This window comes from Apteryx mantelli, chromosome 19 (genome assembly GCF_036417845.1).
Source record: "Apteryx mantelli isolate bAptMan1 chromosome 19, bAptMan1.hap1, whole genome shotgun sequence".
In the NCBI taxonomy this organism is placed as follows: domain Eukaryota; kingdom Metazoa; phylum Chordata; class Aves; order Apterygiformes; family Apterygidae; genus Apteryx; species Apteryx mantelli.
In genome coordinates this window covers 12574369-12595312 of record NC_089996.1, presented here as the reverse complement: position 1 = coordinate 12595312, position 20944 = coordinate 12574369, and the positions used below count along the sequence as shown (strand labels likewise).

Here is a 20944-nt window from a genome sequence, read left to right as displayed (position 1 = left end):
GAGGAGTGTATTCCATGGGGATAATGAGAGGGGCTCCAGTCCCCAGTGCACATGTTCCTCATCATGCAATGCAGTCACGCAGCAGAGCACGATCCTGGACCATTCCCTCTTTTAAGCGTGACTGCATCTGCTTCCATTGGCAGAGGCTTTACATTGCAAAGCCAAGACAGAAGAGAGGAGATTTTCAGGCAGTGAAATCAACTTGATGCCAAAGAGAGAGGAATCAAACAAGGCCTACTGCATTTATTGAAAATTTTGTCTTAAAAATAAATCTGGATTTGCACTGCCAAAGTTCACATGAATACAGTTCAAGCAGAGAAAAGGAAAAGGGAAGGCAATTATTAGGTACTGATACTCCAGCTGCTGGGTGATCGCATATGTGTTTACATAGCATTATGACTCAGTCCTTGCTAAGCCAACGCTATTAAACATTTCGTGACAGTTTCAGTTGCTGGAGAAATTGGAAGGTTTGCTATTTATTTAGGATTCCAACAACTGGAACAAGCTGTTGTGCCTCCTATAGACACAGATAAAGACCAGTCACTTCGTGCTCCACAGCAGAGGTCAAATGATGTCTGACCAAGTCTTCTCTTGACACTATACCATAAAAAAAAAATTGTTGTAAAGTAATAGGTCTCTGCAAGTCTTAAAAGTCTAGAAAAATATGGATAAGGATATTGGTTCTAGCTTATATATCTTCTTTTAAACATGGCTATTGTCTTTGAGAATTATGCTACTATTGCTCAAGTAATACTCTTCTTTCCACTCCCCAGGCTAAGTTCAGAAGCTTGTCAGAGGCTTTTGTCCATTAGGACTCTCTTCTGCTCGAGAAGAGGGTGTTACAGGGCTTCAGCTTCAGCATAAGGAAAAGCAGGAGTTCCCGCTGGATATGCTATTAGGTGTTAATGTTAAAGGCAAAATTTTGGTTGACTGTCATTAAAGAGGAGAACAAAAAAAAAAAAGTTGGTCAGATGAAAAAGCTCAAATCCTCCTCTACGGGGTGCTTATCTCTCTCCATAGCTCAGGAAGCCTGAAGAGTCTTGGATCCTAACTCAGGCACCTCAGTGAGATGGGATGGACTGTAAATCCTCTAGGGCAGGTCTTCTATCCTGGCAGCTCCATGTCTTCAGCTTCTAATCCAGCCGGATGACTCAAGCAGAGGCCTGAGGACGAAGGAAGGAATGTTCCCTGGCCTAATGAAACCGGCTTGCTCTCTGACAGGAAAAACAGCAACTCTGTTAGGAAGCCGATTAGCTTTAGCCAAGAGGCTTTTAGAGAAGAGAGCATTCAGGGGAGGGCAGCATTATACAAAAGCACAAAAACACCCTTCCAAAGGCAAAGGCTCCAAGCAAGTTTTTTATGACAGTGGAGTTTCCACTGGAAGAGTCATTATGAGAAATATTAAGGCAGCAAATCACAGCTTACAAATTCAAAAGCAACAAGTCATTCAAGGAGAAATAGGCCTTTCCAGAAATGCTTGCGCACATTATCAGTAAGATCAGAGAGGATACATGTCCAAATAGCAACCGTTCCTCCTGCGGCTTGTTCATTCTGGACTCGCATTCTGCGAAAACAGTGGCATTCGGCAAGAAGCCATACCAGCTGGCCTCCCCTTCCCTAGTGCTCCTGTTGGGTCACCATCCTGACCATTTTCAGCGCCATCTCTCCTTGATCAGATGGTACCTAGCACAGAAGCAAGAGCATGTGGTAAGCAGGTGCTGCGAAGAAGCAGACAGCAAGAACTAATACATGTATTTTTAGTTTTCTTAAGCTACCTTTCTTGCTGATAACAGTGTGTTCTGCCCCAAGAAACTTATTACTTACCATGTGCCCAGCCTTAAGAATCCAGAAGAAAGCCAAGTTCTTATAGGCCTTGTGGAAAGCAGCTGTCTCTGAGGACTCTGGAGACACGTAGAGAGCCTTCCACCTTTGCCGGCTGAACTGATCCAAATCAGGCCACTTCAGTTTCCGGATCCATGCTTCCTGGCCTAAGTCAGAGATAACAGAGTTATGTTTGATATTTGTACTGATGTAGCAACTTGGGAGTCCCAAGTCAGTCAGATCTCTACTGTATTAGACACCAACACAGCAGGGTGAGTAGAAAGTCTCTAGGTATTCATGTTTTAAAAACAATCTTGTTATGCTTAGAAAATGACCGAGGTCGTGAACAATCCAGGACAAGCTGAAACAAACCAATGGAAGGAGAGGGGGAAAACAAACAGTGAAAACGTATATGATTCGTGATTGCTTTCTTACAGTTTGATGAAGAAGCAAATCCTGCTCCCTATTTCTAAGTCCCAACCCACTGCCCTGCTCCCCCCCCATCCAGCTGTGCTCTCAGCAGCAGCTGGATTGTTTCACAAGCATTTGTCTTCAGGCTCTGGGTTAATACCAACAGTAAACAGGTTTGGGTAGAAACCAAGATGAACACAGGCCTTGTAGATGCTCTGCAGCCCTAGCAATTCTGATATATCTTGCTTTATGCCTCAAATTTCTTGAACGTTCTGCCATGGAGAAGAATCAGCCACACTGAATTCCCTCTTGGAAACCAAAAAAAGAGACTTGCCACATGGGCCACTGCTTCTCTGTTTGTTCTAGTTGCTCAGCACGAAGAGCCTGGAAAGGCTCTCTGTTTTCAGGTGCCTCCCAGAGAAGGTGGCAGTCAAGACAGCAAAAAGATACCAATTTTAGGACACCAAGGGAAAAAAGGTTGTTATCTTTACCTGACCTCTGAGCTACTAGAGGAATTTACACATTAACTGCAGCTCAATTTTAGCTCAAAATATGATAAATTGGAGCACCGCTAACTGCTAATCTGTTTTGACAGCCTAAATGCTCTGTTTCCTGAAATATTGATTGCTATGTCATTCAGGAAGGGCGTTTGAATATCTAAGTGGGGAAAGAGATCCAAAGGCTAAAGCCTTTCATAACACAGGAAGATGTTTGTGCTGCCTGCAACTGCAGGTTATTAAATCAACAAGAAAAGGCAAACGGAAGCGAGCGCAGCAGTCTCGCAGCACGAGGCATTCCAGCAACCCTTGGCCTGGCCCCCAGTTGCCACTTGATCAAGTCTGCACCTTTCAAGCAGCAAGGGACAAACAAAGGCCACGAGTGGCCAAGGTGTGCAGGCGTCTACACACATTATTGAGCAGCAGGCGTGCTCACTCTTCAACCGCACCCTGCCTGACTAATTACCAGCTCCCTGTCGCGTCTCCCCAGGCACCACGGTTTCTGCTGCGGGCCACTCAGTGAAGGCTGAGCTGCGTTCTGCACAAATCTATAGCAGGATATGGTCCTTGCCCCAGAGAACAGGGATTTCAAGGCAGGGCAGGAGAAGAGAAGGCAGTCTCCACATTCATCTGTCCTCTCGCTTCATTTATGAATGAGTGTATACACGCATTTATCTATCCTGAAGAATTAGGGGAATTATTAGCTACCTAATTACTTATGGGCTTCACTGAAACAAAGCAATTACTGATATTGCAGATCCATTCCCCAGCTGTATAATGGGGGTAAAGGAATTGCCTCTCTCAGAGGGACGTAAAGATATATTAAGAGTTATTCAGTTATGACTGAAGTATTTCAGCATTGATGGTTGGACAGAAGATTTGCACAAGAGATCCAGGCAAAAGTGTTATCGGCAACTGCATGTTCTGCTCTTTGCACGTTCTGTTCCCAACCCCAGTCAAAAAGCCCCTTACCCATGGTGTCAACAATGAGATCCAGCTGCCCATTATAGACTGTAACGTTGACATTAGCTGCCAAAAGCTGATCAACAATATCAATGACCGGTTTCATGAAGTCCTCAGCCATGTTTATGAAGACTTGTTTGGACTGACCTAGTTGGAGCCAGAAAGGAGAAAAAACAGTTTAACTGATAAAGAATGTCATACCCAAGGCAGGACACAAGCAACTAGCTAGGGGTCCTGGTTTATGGCTGCATAAAAGCAAACCCTAGCGCAGAGCAACAGCCAGCGATTCATCAGTCTGAGGAACTAGAGAACCAGAAACCAGCCACGCTCCCACATCGCAGTGTCACTTCTGGCTCCCATTACACACACGGGGGTGCTTGCGTCAGTCCCCTAACCTTTCCCTTTTGTTTTACACCCTTCCCCACGCACTACACAGCACTACATGATACCAACTTTCTGGCAGAGAAGGACTGACAGGAATTCTTTCAACAAGGCTGAGCAACGGACAGAAATTGGCTGCTGAAACACAGGGGATCATCTTCCTCCCCCCGTATTTTTTTAGCTGCTAGTCTAAAAAGAGATACAAACACTACAGGGAGAAGTAGAACTATGTCTCTTCCTACAGGCCTGCCCTGTTAAACGTTCATTTCTGAGCACACGTTCTCCTCTTGGGCCCAAGGATAATGACAATTTAATGTGACTGCTTACTACAGACATCAAAGTATCTTCCTACAGATCACAATACTGTGGAAGCAATACAGCACTTAGGAGATCCATGCTAGAAGACAGGAAAGTACCTCCCCATTTCACACAGTCTGGAATAATTTTTAGCTTCTTTCTGATAGGTCCATTCATCAAATCGCTTAGGCTGTCCTTATGCATATTTTTGACATGGCGTTGATAAAGTCTAACTGAAAAGAAAGAAAATGCTTTGATTAGTGGCACATTTAATACAGTCATCCTGCTTAGATAACAACTTTCAGTGTTATAGTCACATCCGTTGAATTCTTTTTCTAATGAAAATGCAACACCACAGAGGAAGATTTACTTATTTTTAAAATGTTAGCAGTAGAAACCACTGAAGTCAGCCCTTATTTAGTTTAGAAGATAATATGGGAAGAGCTCAACTATCCCTTTCTAGTTTTGGCTAATAATGCGCTTTTTTCAGGGGATCAACTTCTGCTTTAGCTGCTTGGCACAGATAATTTCTCATTCTCAGCAGACTAATTTTGAGCTGCAATGTTTACTTTTGGGAGTAAACCGTGCTGTTCACCTTCTCTGCTGAAGCCAATAGAAACAGAACAAGAGTTTAAAAGAAACTGTAAATTTGTTTGTTTTCATGTTGATACATAAGTATCACGGAGCAAAAGAGTCTAATCAGACTCCTTGCATGGATGAGACATTGTGTCCTAGCTTGAAGACAGAAATGAGAGACATTAAGAGGAAGTAACTTAGAAGTCATAAAACTATTCAGCAATTATACTAACTACTTCCTCAGAGTAATGCATGTAGGATGTATAGGTGGAGGTGTAATCTACAGAAGGGTTGTTCCACATTCCTATTTATCTCTATTTATGCAAGCGCAAGCAAGTTCTGTTCAGGAGATTATCAACAGCCTTTAGATTTGAAGGCCCCATTTTAAGGATGTGCTAAATTGAGGCTGTATCAGAGTTGAAGGTACAGGAATGCAAACACAGGGCTCTCTCACTCAAGTACTTAAATACAACTTACTGAGATGGAGATTTTCTTGTTCATTTGCTTTGTTTTCTGGAACATCCTTAGTCATGATGTTATAAAAGTTCACATTGTCTGTGTTCTGAAAGCACAAGATAATTTCAGTAACACTGTAACAAAAATGTTTCTCAGATATGAGGAACAGACTCCTTTCTGAAAAGAGAAATTAGTAAGGACCCTGCGACCTGCCTCTTCGCCTACATCTCAGGAAGATATTTATGGAAAAACTTTGGTTCTATATTTGCTTTGAGAAGTGAGGAAGGGTTTTCTCAAGTCTTCATTGTTCACATGTTGGCAGTGCCACAGCTGCTACTTACCTGTGTGAAACAGGTATGAAGCTACAGGAAGTCCAACACCCTGCAAATGACCGTAGAGTCTCACTGCTCATTACAGAGAGCTTCGGTGCCAGGTGATGCTCTTAGATGCTCTGTTGTGCTAGATCTGGCCCGATAAAGCTTGTTGCTCAACATCCTCCCAACCTACAATTTTCAACAACCCAAACGCTTCCTCAAGAGAGCGATGACTGGTATCAGTCATCCCTCCGTTGGAACTGCTGACATCTGCACAAGTCCAAGAATTGTGGACTGGCAGCTCTGATGCAGACAGCAGACTGCCTGCATCCAAAGGTAAAAACGTGATCGGTGTTGCCATTAGACAAGTTACTCAAGATTCTCGAGGCTCCCCTTTATTCACTGTCTGAATCTTTAATGTTCTGATGCACAGGTCAGAAATCAGCTTGAAATAGCTGGAGGAACTGAAGTGCCTGCACCCTTATGGCTGTATCGCAGCTGGGAAAGGAAGAAAACAGACTTGAAGAGAAAGGCAAAACAGGAACCACAAAGTTCAACAGTAAGAAGTGAAACCAACTATGTGCAAAGCACTGTCACAAAACAAAATAAAAACAAAAAAGAGAAAAGAATGAGAGAGAAAAGGAAGCAGTTTTGGGATTAGTCTTATAGTTTTAAGAAAGCAGAGCCTTACTTTTACTAAAACAGAGAAAGAGTGAGATTTTGTAGCAACCCTCCAACAGGAAAAATAGGAGTAAAAGTATACCCAATTTTAAGCTGGAACTTGGTGAGTAACAAGACACAGTTACATACAATAACAGGACATTACTCGAGGTTCTTTCTATCCTATGCTCCTATTATACTTCCTTAAATAGAGAAATCTATGTTAACTTAAAATTTACGTCTTGCTGGATGCAGTTTTCAACATTCAGAACATACAACTTTCAAGGAGAGATGTCTCATTTAAGTTGAAACTTTTAGCCAGACTGTGGTGCGCAGTGAACAAACAGCTCTTTTGCATCAGCACTGTCATAAACCATGTACTGGCAGAGATGAGTGGGCAGGGACACGGAGGACGCAAGCCCGTGCAGTGCTCACAGCAAAGTGCAACCTGAAGTTGGGTACCTCCACAAGCACCAGTTACTTATTAAGATGGGTTGAAGAAGAGCTCACCTCTTCAATGATACCTTCAGCCTTGCTCCAGAGCTCAGTGGCCAGTCCGAACTGATTTTTGTTTATTGCAACCATTACTTCTTTGGCAACAGCAGTCACCTCTGCTAGACCTTGATCATCGAGGAGAGACTGGAAGGCAAACACAGAGGAGGACAGCTTCAATTGTAATTCGATGTTAATTTCTCACTAACAATCTCCACACATTAGGGTTTTTATACTGGCTAGGAGCTGACCTTAAAAAAATTAACATCCATTTATACTGTTTGGCAGTACAAGTTCTAAGGTGAAGACTAGAGAACAGGAGAGTTTAAGGTGGTACTTACGGTGCTATAAAGGTAGGGTCCCCAAGACAGCACAGAATCTAGAGAAACACAACAAATTTCAAACATCTAAATTTCTGCAGTACAGTTTTCCTTTTTACTTTCCTTTTATTGTGGCATGAATGATTGTGACAAAAGTTTATGAAGATGAACTACCCAGTAAAAAGGTACTGTCAGCTCAGTTTAGCCCAAAGTTTATGTACCCCAGAGCAGGCTCTTTCCAAATCCTGAGAACCAATAAAACAACCACAATGCCATTAACTCCCTGTACATCAATCAGTGACGTTTATTTAAAGCAACAGATGCTCTTACCAAAGTGTTTTGAACTCCAGCACTGCCACACAGTGCTAAAACATGGGGATACATTTTACAAGGCAATGGGCATTGTCTGAACTGATCTATTTGCAAACATTACAGGAAAAAAAAAAAATCTAGTTATAAAACAAATTTTCAAAGATAATTTATAAAGTCCCAAGGATCAGCTGATCCTTCTAAGACAAGTAGGAGTTAGCCTGATACTGTCTCATGCCCCAGACAGTCTGTGGAGCCTGCCCTTGCAAATCGCACTGGAGGACCGAGAATCCTTTGTTTCTTTGTCCTTCACCAGACACACACCCTATCTCCTCCAGGTCAGGGAGCACATCAGCTCCCGGTACAAGGCCTTCTCGTGAAAACAAACTCTTCACTTGCAACATTTGTTGGCCACATTTTAAGTGAAGCACTCTCACATCAAATACTTTAGAGGCTGTAGAGATTTGTAGGGACATTTCACCATCACCCTACTTCAAATGCGAGTATGTTCCTTGCTGACTTTACTCTCAGAGCTTTCATAATCTGGGTGCATTCTAAAGGTAGGTATCTTTCGTCACAGCTTGCAGTGTTTAAATATTTCTTTTTGGTGATTTGATTTACTGGACTCCCTAGAGATATAATTCATGACTGGCATTTTTGACTTGAGATACCCATGGAACGATTACAACAAACAAACAACAAAAAAAACAAAAGCAAAAAACCCCCTATAGTCTGAGGATTTTGAACATACCTAGAGGAGAAATCCATGAGTCTCCAAGAGCAACCCCAACAAAATTGCACTTTATGCTCCCTTTTTGAACTGCCTTGGTGAATCAGAGAAAACAAACAAAAAGCAGCTTTTACTTAGATATTCATGACTCTAGAACTTAGTTCTCCTTAAGTACTTGCAGAATACCATATTTTTAAGGGAAAAGTGAACTACATCCTCCAACTACTTACCTCATGCAGCTCTAAAGCAAGGCCAGCAGCCATTTTACCTCCATAAGACTCAGAAAATATGTAGAATGGGATGGTCTGGAGAGAGAAGACAATAAACCTGTTAGGCCCAGGGCACAACATATCCCCTTATCCACCTCCCACGGCCCACAGACCCTGGGCTCTGGCTCTTTACCTCCCAGGATGAAACGCTGGATATTTTCTGATTCTAACTTGCAGATAAGATTTCCACAACTTCCTGGTGTAATTACTGGGGGAAGTTTTGAAGCAGGCACTTCAGTATTTTGGAACTAAAAACAACCCTGATCCTACATGCTCCTCCAATCACAAAGGACACAATAATCCACCCCTTTGCTCATCTGCCACCCAAGACAGCAATTTGAGATACCACTTCTGAATTGCGGGAAATAGAAGGCACTGGTTATATCTGCAGTACCTCCCACCAGCTGGGTACTGTTAACACCATCTTTCTAGTGCTTCACTAATTCCTTCTGAGATCTGCTTAAAAGCAAAGCAAAACATGAGACTAACCAAGAATTCAAATCACTTACCTGGAATTCTGTCCTAGACTTGAAGAATTCTCCAAGAAAAACCATCATATCAGAGACTACTGTAGTAAGGTTTTTGGCAAACAAGCTACAGTCATCTACGTAACTGAATCCAGTACCCACAGGATTATCCACAAACAGGATACTCGCTGCCTGCAACTGTACAAGCAGAGAGAAGGTTTGCATGAAACCTCAGTTCAGCTACCAACAGCAGCAGAGTGGAGGTGCAAACTTTGGTTTTGATGGCATAAATGTCTAACTGAGCCATTGAATTACGAAAAAACTTGCAGAAAAGGGAGGTGCATGTCTAACACCAGAGAATGGTACGGGCGAGACTTTTGTCTGTTAGAATGTGAAGTAAGATATTAAATAATGAGTTTTTCTTTTGGGTTCTTTTGTCAAATTGCTATAGCAAATGTCTAGCTGTACTGTTACAAACATACAAATAAAATCAAAATATCAGCACAGAGAGCGCTAACATGGCTCAAAGCAGAAAAGCTCATAAATAAAGAAGTACAACATAAGATCTTTTGATTTGCCTGGTCCGCAAAAGAAAGGCGCCCAAAACTCCCAGTCATCCAAAGGCATATCACCCATACGATCCAGGGAACCACAGACCGATACAGGCGTTAGACGACTGGTTGCTCAGAGCACACGAGCGTTCTGGTGAACAAACCTCTAACTTCACTGGCAGCTGTAATTTGGTGCCCCTTGAAGATCATACTGGACTCATAATTGAGAGCCGCTGGTTATACGCCTGTATGCAGTGAAGTTATGATTTGAAATAACATCTTTCTAGAAATTTCCCTCTTTTTCATTTCCCAGCCATTTGCAATTCACAAATTTATGCAAGCCCAGACATTCTCAAAATCAGATCAATAGACTTACTCTTCAGTTCTTAGCAAGACTATTAATTTAAGCCATTTTACTAACCACATTATTTCAAGATGAAGTATCGCAGTTCTATCGAATTTAAAATGAGAACTGTTCTGTGGGCATTTTTGCTTGGCAATCACCTGCTTCCACAAGCAACAAGCATGCCTTTCAGTCAATAATTAGAAGCTGAACTCTTTACTATACCCAGGTTGTATTTCTTGGTTTCATTTCTTTGTCTAATGGACCAATCTCTTCAAAGTTCCCAAATCCACAGCCTGAAGATCCTGGACCTCCCTATGGGGAAATACAAAATGAGAAATAAGTGGAAAGGCAGCACAGTATGGATATGAGAGATAGGAGAATAATAAAAGCAAGCCAATAGAATCACATTTTAAATCTAAAAAAAATCTTTTGCATTACATGCTAATTTCCAAAGAAGGCTTTCTTCCTCATTTTCTTTCGTTATGCGTACACATGCTATTTCTGAAGGCAAAGATTTAAGGGAAGCAATCACCCGTTTGTGAAAGCATCTGATGAACCACGTCATGCAAGTGCAGTTTGAAAACCCTTCCCCTTATTCCCTTAATACTGAACGCAGAAGTCAGCTACATGCCGATCACTGCAAGTCACCGATTTTATCAGTGTGCACACCGTACGCATTTCACCCTGAAGAAATAACCCAGAAGGAGAAAGACCGAGTCGTTCGTGACTATATTCAGCTTTAACTTCCGAATGTACTGCCGGAGGTGAACGCGGAGCACGCACCACTGCTTTTCATCGCCTGCAACTGAACGAGATCAAGCGCTAAACAGTCGCAGCCTCCCTCACCTGCCTTCGTACGGAAATTTCTCCAGGTCCGTAACCGTTTCACCTCCTCTCTCCGGACCCCGCACTCGGCGCCCGCGGCGCGGCAGGAGGCAGGAGGCAGCAGCCGCGGGCCGCACGCCCGTCACTGCTCCCCGGCGCGAGCCCCGCGCTCCCGGCGAGGAGCCCCGCGGCCGGACCCCCCCGGCGCTGCTGCGCGGAGCTGCGGCGGCCACGGCGCTGCGCGGGCGCGGAGCGGGAGCGAGAGCGGACCCGTCCGCGGCCTCACCTGGAGCCACAGGAGCAGCGGCAGCTCGGCGAAGCCCGCCGCGGGGCTGTCGGCGTAGTAGAGCCACCAGAACACGTGGGCCTTGTCGCGCACCTGCACGTAGCCCCACAGCTCCCCGGGCCCCGGGCGCTGCTGCACGACGGCCCCTAGGAGCCGAGGAGAGGGGAGAGTCGAGCCGGCCCAGCGCCGCGGGAGCGGAGGGCCCCCTCGGCCTCGCGTTCCCACCGGGCGCGCTCATTAGAGGCGCCTCCATTAAAGCGATTACCGCCGGTCGCCCGCCCGTGCTGACACCCCCGCGCGGCCGGGGCTCGGCCCGCGCCCCCCCCCCCCCCCCGGGCACGGCGCAGCTACCGCCGCCCCGGGCGCCCTCCCGGCGGCCCGGCCTGCTCCCCGCGGACGCCAAGTCCTGTCACAGCCCCGAGGAAGCCGCCGCCCGCGCCGCGGCGGCCCCGACCCCGCGGAAGAGCCGCGCCCGGAGCCCCCTGCCCGCCTTACCAGCCGCCAGCAGCGGCAGCAGCGGCAGCAGCAGCCCCGCGGCGGCGCGCGGCGGCCCCATCCCGGCGGCGGCGGGTCGCGCTGCCTCACGCGCCGCCGCCACGCGCGCTCTGGAGCGGAGCAGAGCGGAGCTGAGCTGTGCGCGCCCCCCCCCCCCCCCGCCCGGCGGCAGGAGGCGCGGCCGCGGCTCCCGCCCCTTTTGTCCCGCGCGCGCCGCCGTCTTCCCTCCTCCCCCTCCCCTTCCTCCTCCCCCAAGATGGCGGCGGCCGGCGGCGGCGCGGGCCCGGTGCGGCTGCGGCTGCTCTTCGACTACCCGCCGCCGGGCAGCCCGGGCTGCGCGCTGTGCTGGCTGCTGCTGGAGCCCGGCCAGGTGCGCCTCGTCACCGACCTGCTCAGCCTCATCCGCCACCGCTTCGGCTTCAGCCGCCGCGCCCGCCTCAGCCTCTTCCTGGAGGGGGCGCTGCTGCCCCCCACCGAGAGCGCCCGCCTCGTGCGGGACAACGACTCCCTCCGGTACGGCGGGGGGGGGCGGAAAACCCCGGAATGCGGGGGAAAAAAGGGGGGGGGAGAAAGGCCAGGGCCCGCGCGGGGCGGCACCGGCCCCCCCCCCCCCCCCCGCGCAGTCCTGGCTCGCGGGGCCGGTAACGTGCGGGAAGAGGCGCTGCCGTGTCCGTGACGCCGAGCGGCGGCTCTGTGCTTGGCTTTTTGCAGGGTGAAACTGGAAGAGGTGGTGGCAGAGGACTCCGAGGAGACAGACAACGGCTTCTTCTGTACGTCAAGGCAGGTCAAAAAAAGGCATAGGCAAAAGCTGGAAGAGGAAGGATTCTCTAGAAGTGAAGAAGGCAGGCACAAAAGGGAAAAGAAAAGGAATAAACACAATCCTGAGTATGCCTCTTGTAGGGAAGAAACCTCTGTGAATAGTTGGGACTCTCAAAAAAAGTACAAAAAAAGAAAAAGGAAGGAAGAAATTAGTGGAACAGAGAGACTCACAGAAGGTAAGGAGGAGAGCTCTACTGGCCAATTTAAAAAGCTTAAAAAAACAGAGAGGGAGAAGGAGTTGGCAACAAAAAGGAAGGATGGAAAGCACACAAAGGCTGCTGGAGCAAAGATGATTTTAGAACAGGTGAATGACAGCTTTCCTCTAAATTCTGGTAAAAATAACACCAAAAAAATCACAACACAATCCAGGAACAAGACGGCAGGAGCTTCAGATTCTGATTCCTCCAGCGCATCATCTGACAGTGACAGCAGTGAAGTAAATATAAAGCAAAATAAATCTTCCCATAAACCTGTGGTAGCAGCACTTCCCAGAAACGCATCACAAATTGCTGCAAATTCTGATGTGAAAACTGGCGTTTCTAGTAAAGTGACTGTAAAGTCTAAAGCTGAAAACTCCACTAAGACTGCAGTTAGTAAAAAATCTAAAAAGTCCCAGTCCGCCAGCTCTGATTCTGACTCAAGCGCAGAGGATGACAAAGTGGCAACAGCACAAAACAGTACCACAAAGAAAAAGCCACTGCCTAATAATGCAGCTGCTGTAAAAACCAGTACCCCAAAGGCTCCCAACACAAAGACGTCCTCTTCGGAGTCTGATAGTTCAGATTCAGAAACACTTGTTATGAAAAAACCCAAAGCAAATGCTGGACCGAGTAATTCCGTAGTAAGAAATGGTGATAAACAGTCGCCAGCCAGCATTCAAGCAGCACTGCCCAGCCCGGTTCTCGGAAGGGGGCGAGGAACAGGAGATGAAAACTTCTGGAGAGGATCGAGGGGCCGCGGGTTTCGTGGGATGACGAGGGGCCGCGGCCGTGGGAGAGGAGAAAACCAGGGCTTCTTCTATAACTATGACAGTGAAGGCCAGAAACAGAGGCAGTTAAATGAAGCGGTAACAAACACTTCTGTTCTTGTGCAGGTGAGTGACTTATGCACTCTTTAGTCACCTTTCTCTTGCAGTTTGAACTATACAAAAATAATGTATAAGATAAGCATCGTTATAGAAGCAGAAATAGATCAACAGGATAAAGGCTGATAGTTTCTTAATGTAATAAATCTCATATTTAGAGTATTTCTGTTTAGCAGCCTGAGGAAGTGTTTATCAAGTAATATTTAAATGATTAAATTGTATTTCTTAATACAAAGCACTTAAATCTGTACCTTATCCTTCTCAGAATTTCTTATAATTCATACAGCACAAACACTGTCTTCTGTTTTTATTAATACAGGAATTAAATCAGTGGGTTTACTGTTTCTTTTGCAGAATCCTGTGGAGGTCCCCAAGAGAAACTATAGTGTATTACCTCTTCTAGCTGCCCCACCACAAGTGGGAGAAAGAATTGCCTTTAAGGTAAAAAACTTGTGAAATCTAGAATGTCAGTGGGCTGAAAATCTTTCATTTGGGCCACTGTAAATTTTGCAGGACATGATACAGATAGCATAGCCCTGACAGCCAAAAGCTTACCCTGAAGAGTTTCAGCTTGCCTTGTTGTGGGACTGTCTTCCTAGAAATATAAGAATTAGGAATCCATAAAGTCCTCTTTGTCCTGATTATTTGTTTTTTTTTTCAATATTTTGTTCTAAATTTAAGCAAGTTGTCCAGAAGCTAAGACTTCTTATTATATCTAATGTTTATAGGCATCTTTGAAATTGTTCGCTCCTCTCTTACTGTCTTTCTAATCTAGTAATTTCCCATATATTAGAAACTATTACAGTTTCTGTTGTTGGCTTTAAAAATATTTTGGCCTGAGATGTCTAGCTTCAACTTTACTTTGACTTTAGAATGGTTTTGAGCACACACACTTAAGTGAAATGCACTTTCTCTGAACTTACTAAATTTGTATAACATAAGCAGAGAAATGTTGTCTTCACTTTTGTTTCAGTGGGAATTTCCACATATGTTTGTGCAGTGACTCTCTTCCCTAGCACACAAGTCACTCCACAGATAACTGAACTTTCCTGGTTGCTCCTTCACAAAATGTATTTCCAAGATTTACATTTAAACAAGAATGCCCTAAAGAAGCATGTTACCCCTCTCTTTGTTACATATAAGGAAAGTCAGCATTAAAACTAGATGCTATAAAAAGAAAAAAAAAATCCCCCATACAAGTAATTATACTTCACTGCAAAGTAAAAAAGCAAAGAAAAAAAGCAAAAAGCAAAGAAAAATGAAGTCACTGCAGCTAAGGAGACTGGGATCCTTCTCCCCGATCTCCTTTTACAGCCTGACCTGAATGGAAATCCTCTGGAGCAGTGAGTCCTGCAAGCCTGGCTGGGACTGTGACAGGCATCAGGATCCAGGAGTGGGAGACTCAGTTCTCACTTCTCTCTTGCTGAGGAAGCCATGTCTGGGTGTAGGTAGCATCATCAAAGATCTGGAGAAATTGTTACTTCTTATTTGTGTTTCTTTCAACAGCGCTTGGAACTAACTGATAATTACAGTCCTGAAGTTTCAGACTATAAGGTATTGTTGTTCTTTACTTTTTTGCTTAATTCACTTGCAGGACTGTCGTAGACAAGATGAAGCTTGAAAGTTTTGAGGTTGTACAGTATTTTTCATCTCCTTCAGTTGACTCCGCAGACTGTTTGGTGCTGCAGTAAAAATTAAAAATCTAAAAACCAACTAATAAAAAAATTTTGAAAGCTGTGGTAATTAAAAAAAAATGCAAGTACTACTACTGATCATTAATATTTTAAAGAGAGGACAAAAAATGCAGAGCTTTAAGTAGAAGAATATAGCCATCCTAGAGTCTTTAGTTGTTTGTTTGAAGTCAAGGCAAATTCTTCAAACTGGTGCAAGTAGATTTTGTAGCTACTTCAAATAACTTGGTTTCTGGCTAAGTAATGATTTTAACTACAAGGACTGAGGGAATGAAAATCTTCTGGTTTCCTGGTGCTAATAAGTGTAGACTGTTGAGCTCTAATACTTTGCAGATTTTTTGCACTGAGATAAAAATATGTAACAAACACATACTTCCTCTAATTGTGCTTAAGTATCATAATGGTTGTAACAGTTATCCCATGCTGAAGTATACCATATCTGATTCTTTTCTTGTTGTTTTATGAAGGAAGGGAAAATAATCAGTTGGAACGCTGATAAAAAACAGATAGAGCTTGAGATCCTTTCATCGCCTGCAGGCAAGTATACGTACCTTAGGATGCTGACCGCCTCTTGTCACGTACGTCCCCTGGAAAATGATGGTTCAGAGGCAAACTTCCTGTTTCAGGAGCATTTCCAATTTCCTCAGGTTCCTTTTCACTGCCTACACCCCGTCCCCAAGTCTGTTTAAATGTAGAACATTTGACACTTGCTAGTTTTCTTGAAGCTGTTCATGTGTATTTGCAAAATTCAATTTGTTCAGTCAGTATGAGTAACAGTAATTCATCTCCAGGTAGAACTGTTGTTTCATATCCTGAAAGATTAAAATAATTATACGGAATTACAGAGAAAATTTTAGGTCCTAATGCTGTTTTTGTGAAGTCAGTGAAGCCACTGTCTTCACTGGACGTGGAACTGAGTCTTTACAGTGACAAAGCACACTTCAAAGACCTGAAATTATGCATGTGTATACTGCAGTTGCCATTTAAACTAGCATTAATAAATCATCATCCCATGAGCATTTTTCTCAAATTTATGTAGCAGATTGTTGATTAGCTTTTCTTCCATGCACTGTAGTGATATTAGATAATTGCCTTAATTTTGGTTTGTAAAATTCAGTTCTGTCTGAAGACTTTACTATTATAAACATTATTGATGTAGTATAAGTTTTGAACTCAAAAGATACTAAAGAGCAGTCCCAACCCACATAAATTACTAATGTAAGAAGCTGATGCTATGTTGTGGGGTACAATAAAGCATAACACAAATACAAAGTAACATAGCGTAGGTGATTCTCTGAAAACCACTGGGACAAGAATTCTTGCAGCTATTTGAAGTAATCACTAAAAAACTGTGCTTGATTAGCTTTCTAAATATTGTGAAAATGTGTATCTTTTTGTTTATGGTTAACTGAATTGGGGTATCTTGTTTTGTGTTGTTTTTCTTTTCTTTTCTTTCCTTTTTTTTTTTTTTTTTTTTTTTTTTAACTTTTAAGTGGCTAAAGAGCCAGGGAAATTCGATCTGGTTTACCAGTCTGCAGATGGAGCTGAGCTGATAGAGTACGCTGTTTCTCAAGATACAAAGGTATGTGGGTGTCTCGTTTTGAAGTCTGTTGCAGTGTTTCACATAGATGATATATTCCCTGGTTTATGACGCTGTTCATTTCAGTGAGATTTCTTTTATAGTGCATGTGATGAAAATACATAAAAACAAAAATAATTGCTCCTTTCTAGTGAGAGTGCATATGATTACAAGATAACAATTACTTCTTTCATGTTATTCAAAAAGCAGTCATCAAATTTTGTTTTGACTAATAAATAATATTATGTCTAGAGTATCAGTTTGTACAGGCTTACTCACTTGATGTACTGGGTAAGAAAAGACACTTGTAAGAAAACAATACAATATGAGAGTTGAGAGTCATTAGGAAGATCCCTTTGTTTAGTAGTGCTGTTGTTCAAGTCCAGACAAAGCATAATGCAGAAGAAATTCCCATCTACCTATGTAGCTTATACATGCTAACTATTTTCTGTATTTTTTTTTCCAGATAACTGAAAGTTGGGATTCATTGATAGAGCCAAGACTGATTGTTGAGCCTCTGATTAATGGATCGAGCCTTGAAAATCGAAAAATCTAAGATATGAACAAATGTAAATAACTGTACAGACTGTTCTGTGAAGTACTACCTTCTAGTTATGAAGACAGCAGATCCACTGGTGGATATTTTTAATAAATGTTTTTTAAATGAAATTATGCCAAAAGAAAAATAAATACTTCTTTTTTCTTAGGATATGTTTTTATTTAATACAGGAATGCTTTGTTTAATATAGGAAATATTTTTTTATAGAAGCTTAATAACAATTGTTATGTCCTACGGCTCTGAGTTGCAAAATTGTAACTGTTTGCTCAAAGAGATAAAATAAGACTTTCTGATACTGTCAGTAGCTCCACTTTGTCTAGCCAAACTAGAGCAGTATAACTGCTACACAGAGGTAACTTGCTGTGAGGATAATTAAAAACAGCATTAAAAATTAAATCGAAGTATTATTGATAGGCACTTCTCTTTCTCCACAGCTACAGAGCATGATACAAATGCTGTGAGTTTGCAGTTATATACAGGGTTCATTTGAACATGTTAAAAAAGGATTTATTGATATTAAGCTTCTGTAATTTTGAGAGCTGATAAATAGTATTGGTAAGTGAGAACTTTATCTAGAACCAGTGGAATATAACATGAGTCCCAGGCAAAATTACGTCCCAGTATATTAATTTGCGTAGGCTCTGAAAGTTTTCAGCAAACCTTTTTTTTGCCCTTTCAACGCTGAAGTGTCTGTCCCGACTCCCCTCTTTCCTTCCCAATACCAGCATGGGTCACCAGGTGGTGGCAGTGCATTGCACTGACATCTTTGCTAACTATTGGCATTGAGGTAGTACCTAGAACACTTATCCGTGAGATACTGTACTTTGCCAATATGTAATCTTACAATTTAAGATAATCCTTGTCCCAGATAATTGACTCTAAAGCAGAAGATTTGAAAAAATATCTGGATACAAACTCCTGGAAAATTGTACATTATGGTTTAGCTAAAATATATTCTCTGGCTAATGCATGGTTATATTAAAATATTACATACCTTTGCATTATTCCTGTTAAAATGTCTTGTTCATGAAAAACACTTCTATGTGAGTAAAAATTTAATTTCCATGTTGCATTTCTCTTTAGTTGCCATTATTTTATGTTAAAAATTGATTTTAAAGCAATTGACAGTTGGATTCATGTATGGATGCTCTTGCAAACTGGACAAAAAGTAAATCCCAGCTATTCCAGCACAGTCATGCTGAGACAGGATTAATAGATCAATTTTTTTTTTACAATAAATTGTTAATTTCTAATTCTTATAAAATTGCAAACATTAAATGCAAATATTTTGTGGCGTTTTAGAGGAGGATTTATCTCTTGCTCCATTGCCTACAGTGCATTTTGGCTACAGATTTAAGATCTAAAGTCCCTCTGGCTGCAAGGATCAGATCATGGTTGAAAACAAATTACCCCAGAGAGAGGATGTTTTGAAGATAAAACCTTGAGTTTTATTTGTTCACTGTCACCAAGTTAATGTGAAACTGTATTGTTTCAACACACAATTTAAATCAAGTAAAGGCCATCTGTGACAGAGAAGGCTGACTGTCCTTCCTGTCACACCACTGTCCTTCTCTGAAAGAGCTGCACAGCAGGATCCTCCTACCTGGGGAGCTGGGGCAGGGCTGAGGGTGTTTAACGAGTGAGAAATGCAGAACAGGACTGGATGTGCACGTGTATCCCAGTGGGAGCCAGTGATGCTCTGCACAAACCCTTTATGCTGGTTTCTTTCTGTCCCCGGAGTTCTGGGCTCCTTTGCAGGCCTCTACTGGCACAGTCCCAACTATCAGTCATGTGAAATGCTTGGCCACCCTCTTGTATGCAATTTAGTGTTATGGGTTTGTTTAAAAAATTCTGTCTTAAAAATTTTGGATTAGTAGAATAGTCCTTCTGCACTCGCAGTTTCCTTATGTCGTGCCTTTCTTTACACTCGTGTGATAGGGATCATACTCATTTCATGACTCAAAAGGTGTGTGTTTGAGCTAGCAAGTTAAAGCCATGCACACTGGGCAGGACACTGCAGACACAATGAGCACCTGCAGCTAGAGGCTGGCAGCCAACTCCTGTAAGAACAGACCTAGAGTTTGCCGCTGGACTGCAGACCTTTCAAAAATACATCAAGTGAGTGTCAGCTCCATAGGAAACTGGGGATATTTGTAATTTTGATGGGTGAAGTCGCAATTGCCTAAACCATTTTGAGAAGTGGTAGAGGGCATCAGAATTTCTAACTGATGTTTGCTCAGTCAAGTGTACAAAAGAAGTTTGTTCTGCTCTGCTTGTAACTTCATGCTCAAAGTTTGAATGCAGTTTCAATACACAATATCTGGGCAAAGGCTTAGATTTAACTATGAATCACATGAAGAAAGTTTCAAGTGATAGCAAGGAAATAAAGAGAGTAATAACTTTGATAGTTAAATGGTAAAATTCTTAAGTAATTTTTAATGCTAAACATTGTTTTTAGACAACAGGAGTGGTAGGGCTTATTCAAAATAGAATTTCAAGTCCCCTTTGACAAAGATGAACTTAAATTGCTCATTTGAGCTCTAAACATCCCATAAGTATGTTCTGCTCCAGAAACAAAAGACTGTAAAGGCATATATTTACCTTCCTGCTTTATGTGCGTTAGTAGATATCAGATGAATGCTGCCGAAAATAAAAGTGAAGGTGCGGAGCATTTGAAAGTTGACAGTGGCCTACTCCAGATAAGCCCAGGAAAAAGCGCTTCTTCCACCTACAGAAAAATAAGAAATGTGAAGATTAACGGCTGCTCTTTCGTCCCAGCTCTGGTGCATCTCTGTAACAATGCTGCTTTTACAATCATTGGCAACAATGCTGTAGATAACAGCGGAGCTGTGTCACGTCTCCTAGAAACCCTTCCACCCTTGAGCGAATTAGGTACTTGGTGCCTGAACTTGTGCTCCCCTCCACCAAAGCCAACACAGCTCTGAATGCCTTCTGCTGCCCCTTCTGCCTCTAAATCACTATGCAGTGAGTCAGAGGCCGTGACATACTACTTTTCCATGGTTTATCTTGAAGGAGCGTTACAGCTTAGTTATGCAGGTTAAAAGTCAACACAAATGATGTCATGTTTACAATGACTATTCAGATCTAATTTAGTCTCCCAAAACAACTGGCCAGGAATTTTCCTTAAAGCATAATCATAACAGACAAAACGCCATTGCTGCTTTCCGGTGCTTGATAAGACTCCTGTCCATTTGTAAAAGTCCCTGAGGAACAGCGCCAACACCGAAATCTGCAATTCCCCCTGCTGATGCATTTTTAACCACATTAAAAGGAACATCAGCAATTCTCCATACCAGGTGTCCTTTGGCCACTGGAAATGCATTGAGGCCAGATGGCTTCTTCTTCAACTGCTGACCATCAGGCTCTGTTTAAACCACTAGGGGAGAGTAGAGCACTTGCCACTCTGCTCCCCAAGAGTAGCTTAGAGCAGCCTCAGAGCTGCTCTGCTTCATCCACGCTGCCACTGAGAGTGGAGAACAGGGACTGAGGGGATGAAGAAAGTCGCAGGAACAGGACAGAAGAGGGTGCAAGAAGGGGCCATTGTAAGAATTTGAAGTGGAAGAAGTTAGTCAAACAAGAACATCTCAACACTGTTATTCAGCACTCACTGTCTCTCTTATAAATAGCTGCTATTCAGCAGTTAGTATCAGGAAAATATGTGGAAAATTTGAGGAAGTATCTTCCGCTGAGACAGTTTGTATATGCACAGTATGGTAACTTAGGTG

General features: G+C 43.1%; 2 protein-coding genes across 3 annotated transcripts; one reads left to right on the top strand and one right to left on the bottom strand.

The window, feature by feature from the left end:
• Window positions 1–223: 223 nt before the first annotated feature.
• Window positions 224–11570, bottom strand: SCPEP1 (serine carboxypeptidase 1). Its single transcript, XM_067308433.1, has 13 exons — window positions 11467–11570; window positions 10972–11117; window positions 10083–10172; window positions 9006–9161; window positions 8458–8532; window positions 8249–8321; window positions 7210–7247; window positions 6887–7015; window positions 5424–5508; window positions 4490–4603; window positions 3702–3839; window positions 1825–1988; window positions 224–1683 (listed from the first exon to the last, which is right to left on the bottom strand). The coding sequence occupies exons 1-13, from the start codon at window positions 11525–11527 to the stop codon at window positions 1618–1620; spliced, it is 1335 nt and encodes a 444-aa protein (XP_067164534.1). The 5' UTR covers window positions 11528–11570; the 3' UTR covers window positions 224–1617.
• Window positions 11571–11718: 148 nt separating this feature from the next.
• On the top strand, window positions 11719–18263 carry COIL (coilin). 2 transcript variants are annotated; one of them, XM_067308373.1, is made up of 7 exons: window positions 11719–11979; window positions 12178–13378; window positions 13724–13810; window positions 14876–14923; window positions 15528–15597; window positions 16554–16642; window positions 17106–18263. In XM_067308373.1, exons 1-7 carry the CDS (start codon window positions 11723–11725, stop codon window positions 17193–17195), a joined length of 1842 nt encoding a protein of 613 aa, XP_067164474.1. In that variant the 5' UTR covers window positions 11719–11722; the 3' UTR covers window positions 17196–18263. The 2 variants fall into 2 exon arrangements, with proteins under 2 accessions (XP_067164474.1, XP_067164475.1); XM_067308374.1 differs by having other exon boundaries at window positions 15528–15638; window positions 17106–17189.
• The last annotated feature ends 2681 nt before the right edge of the window (window positions 18264–20944 follow it).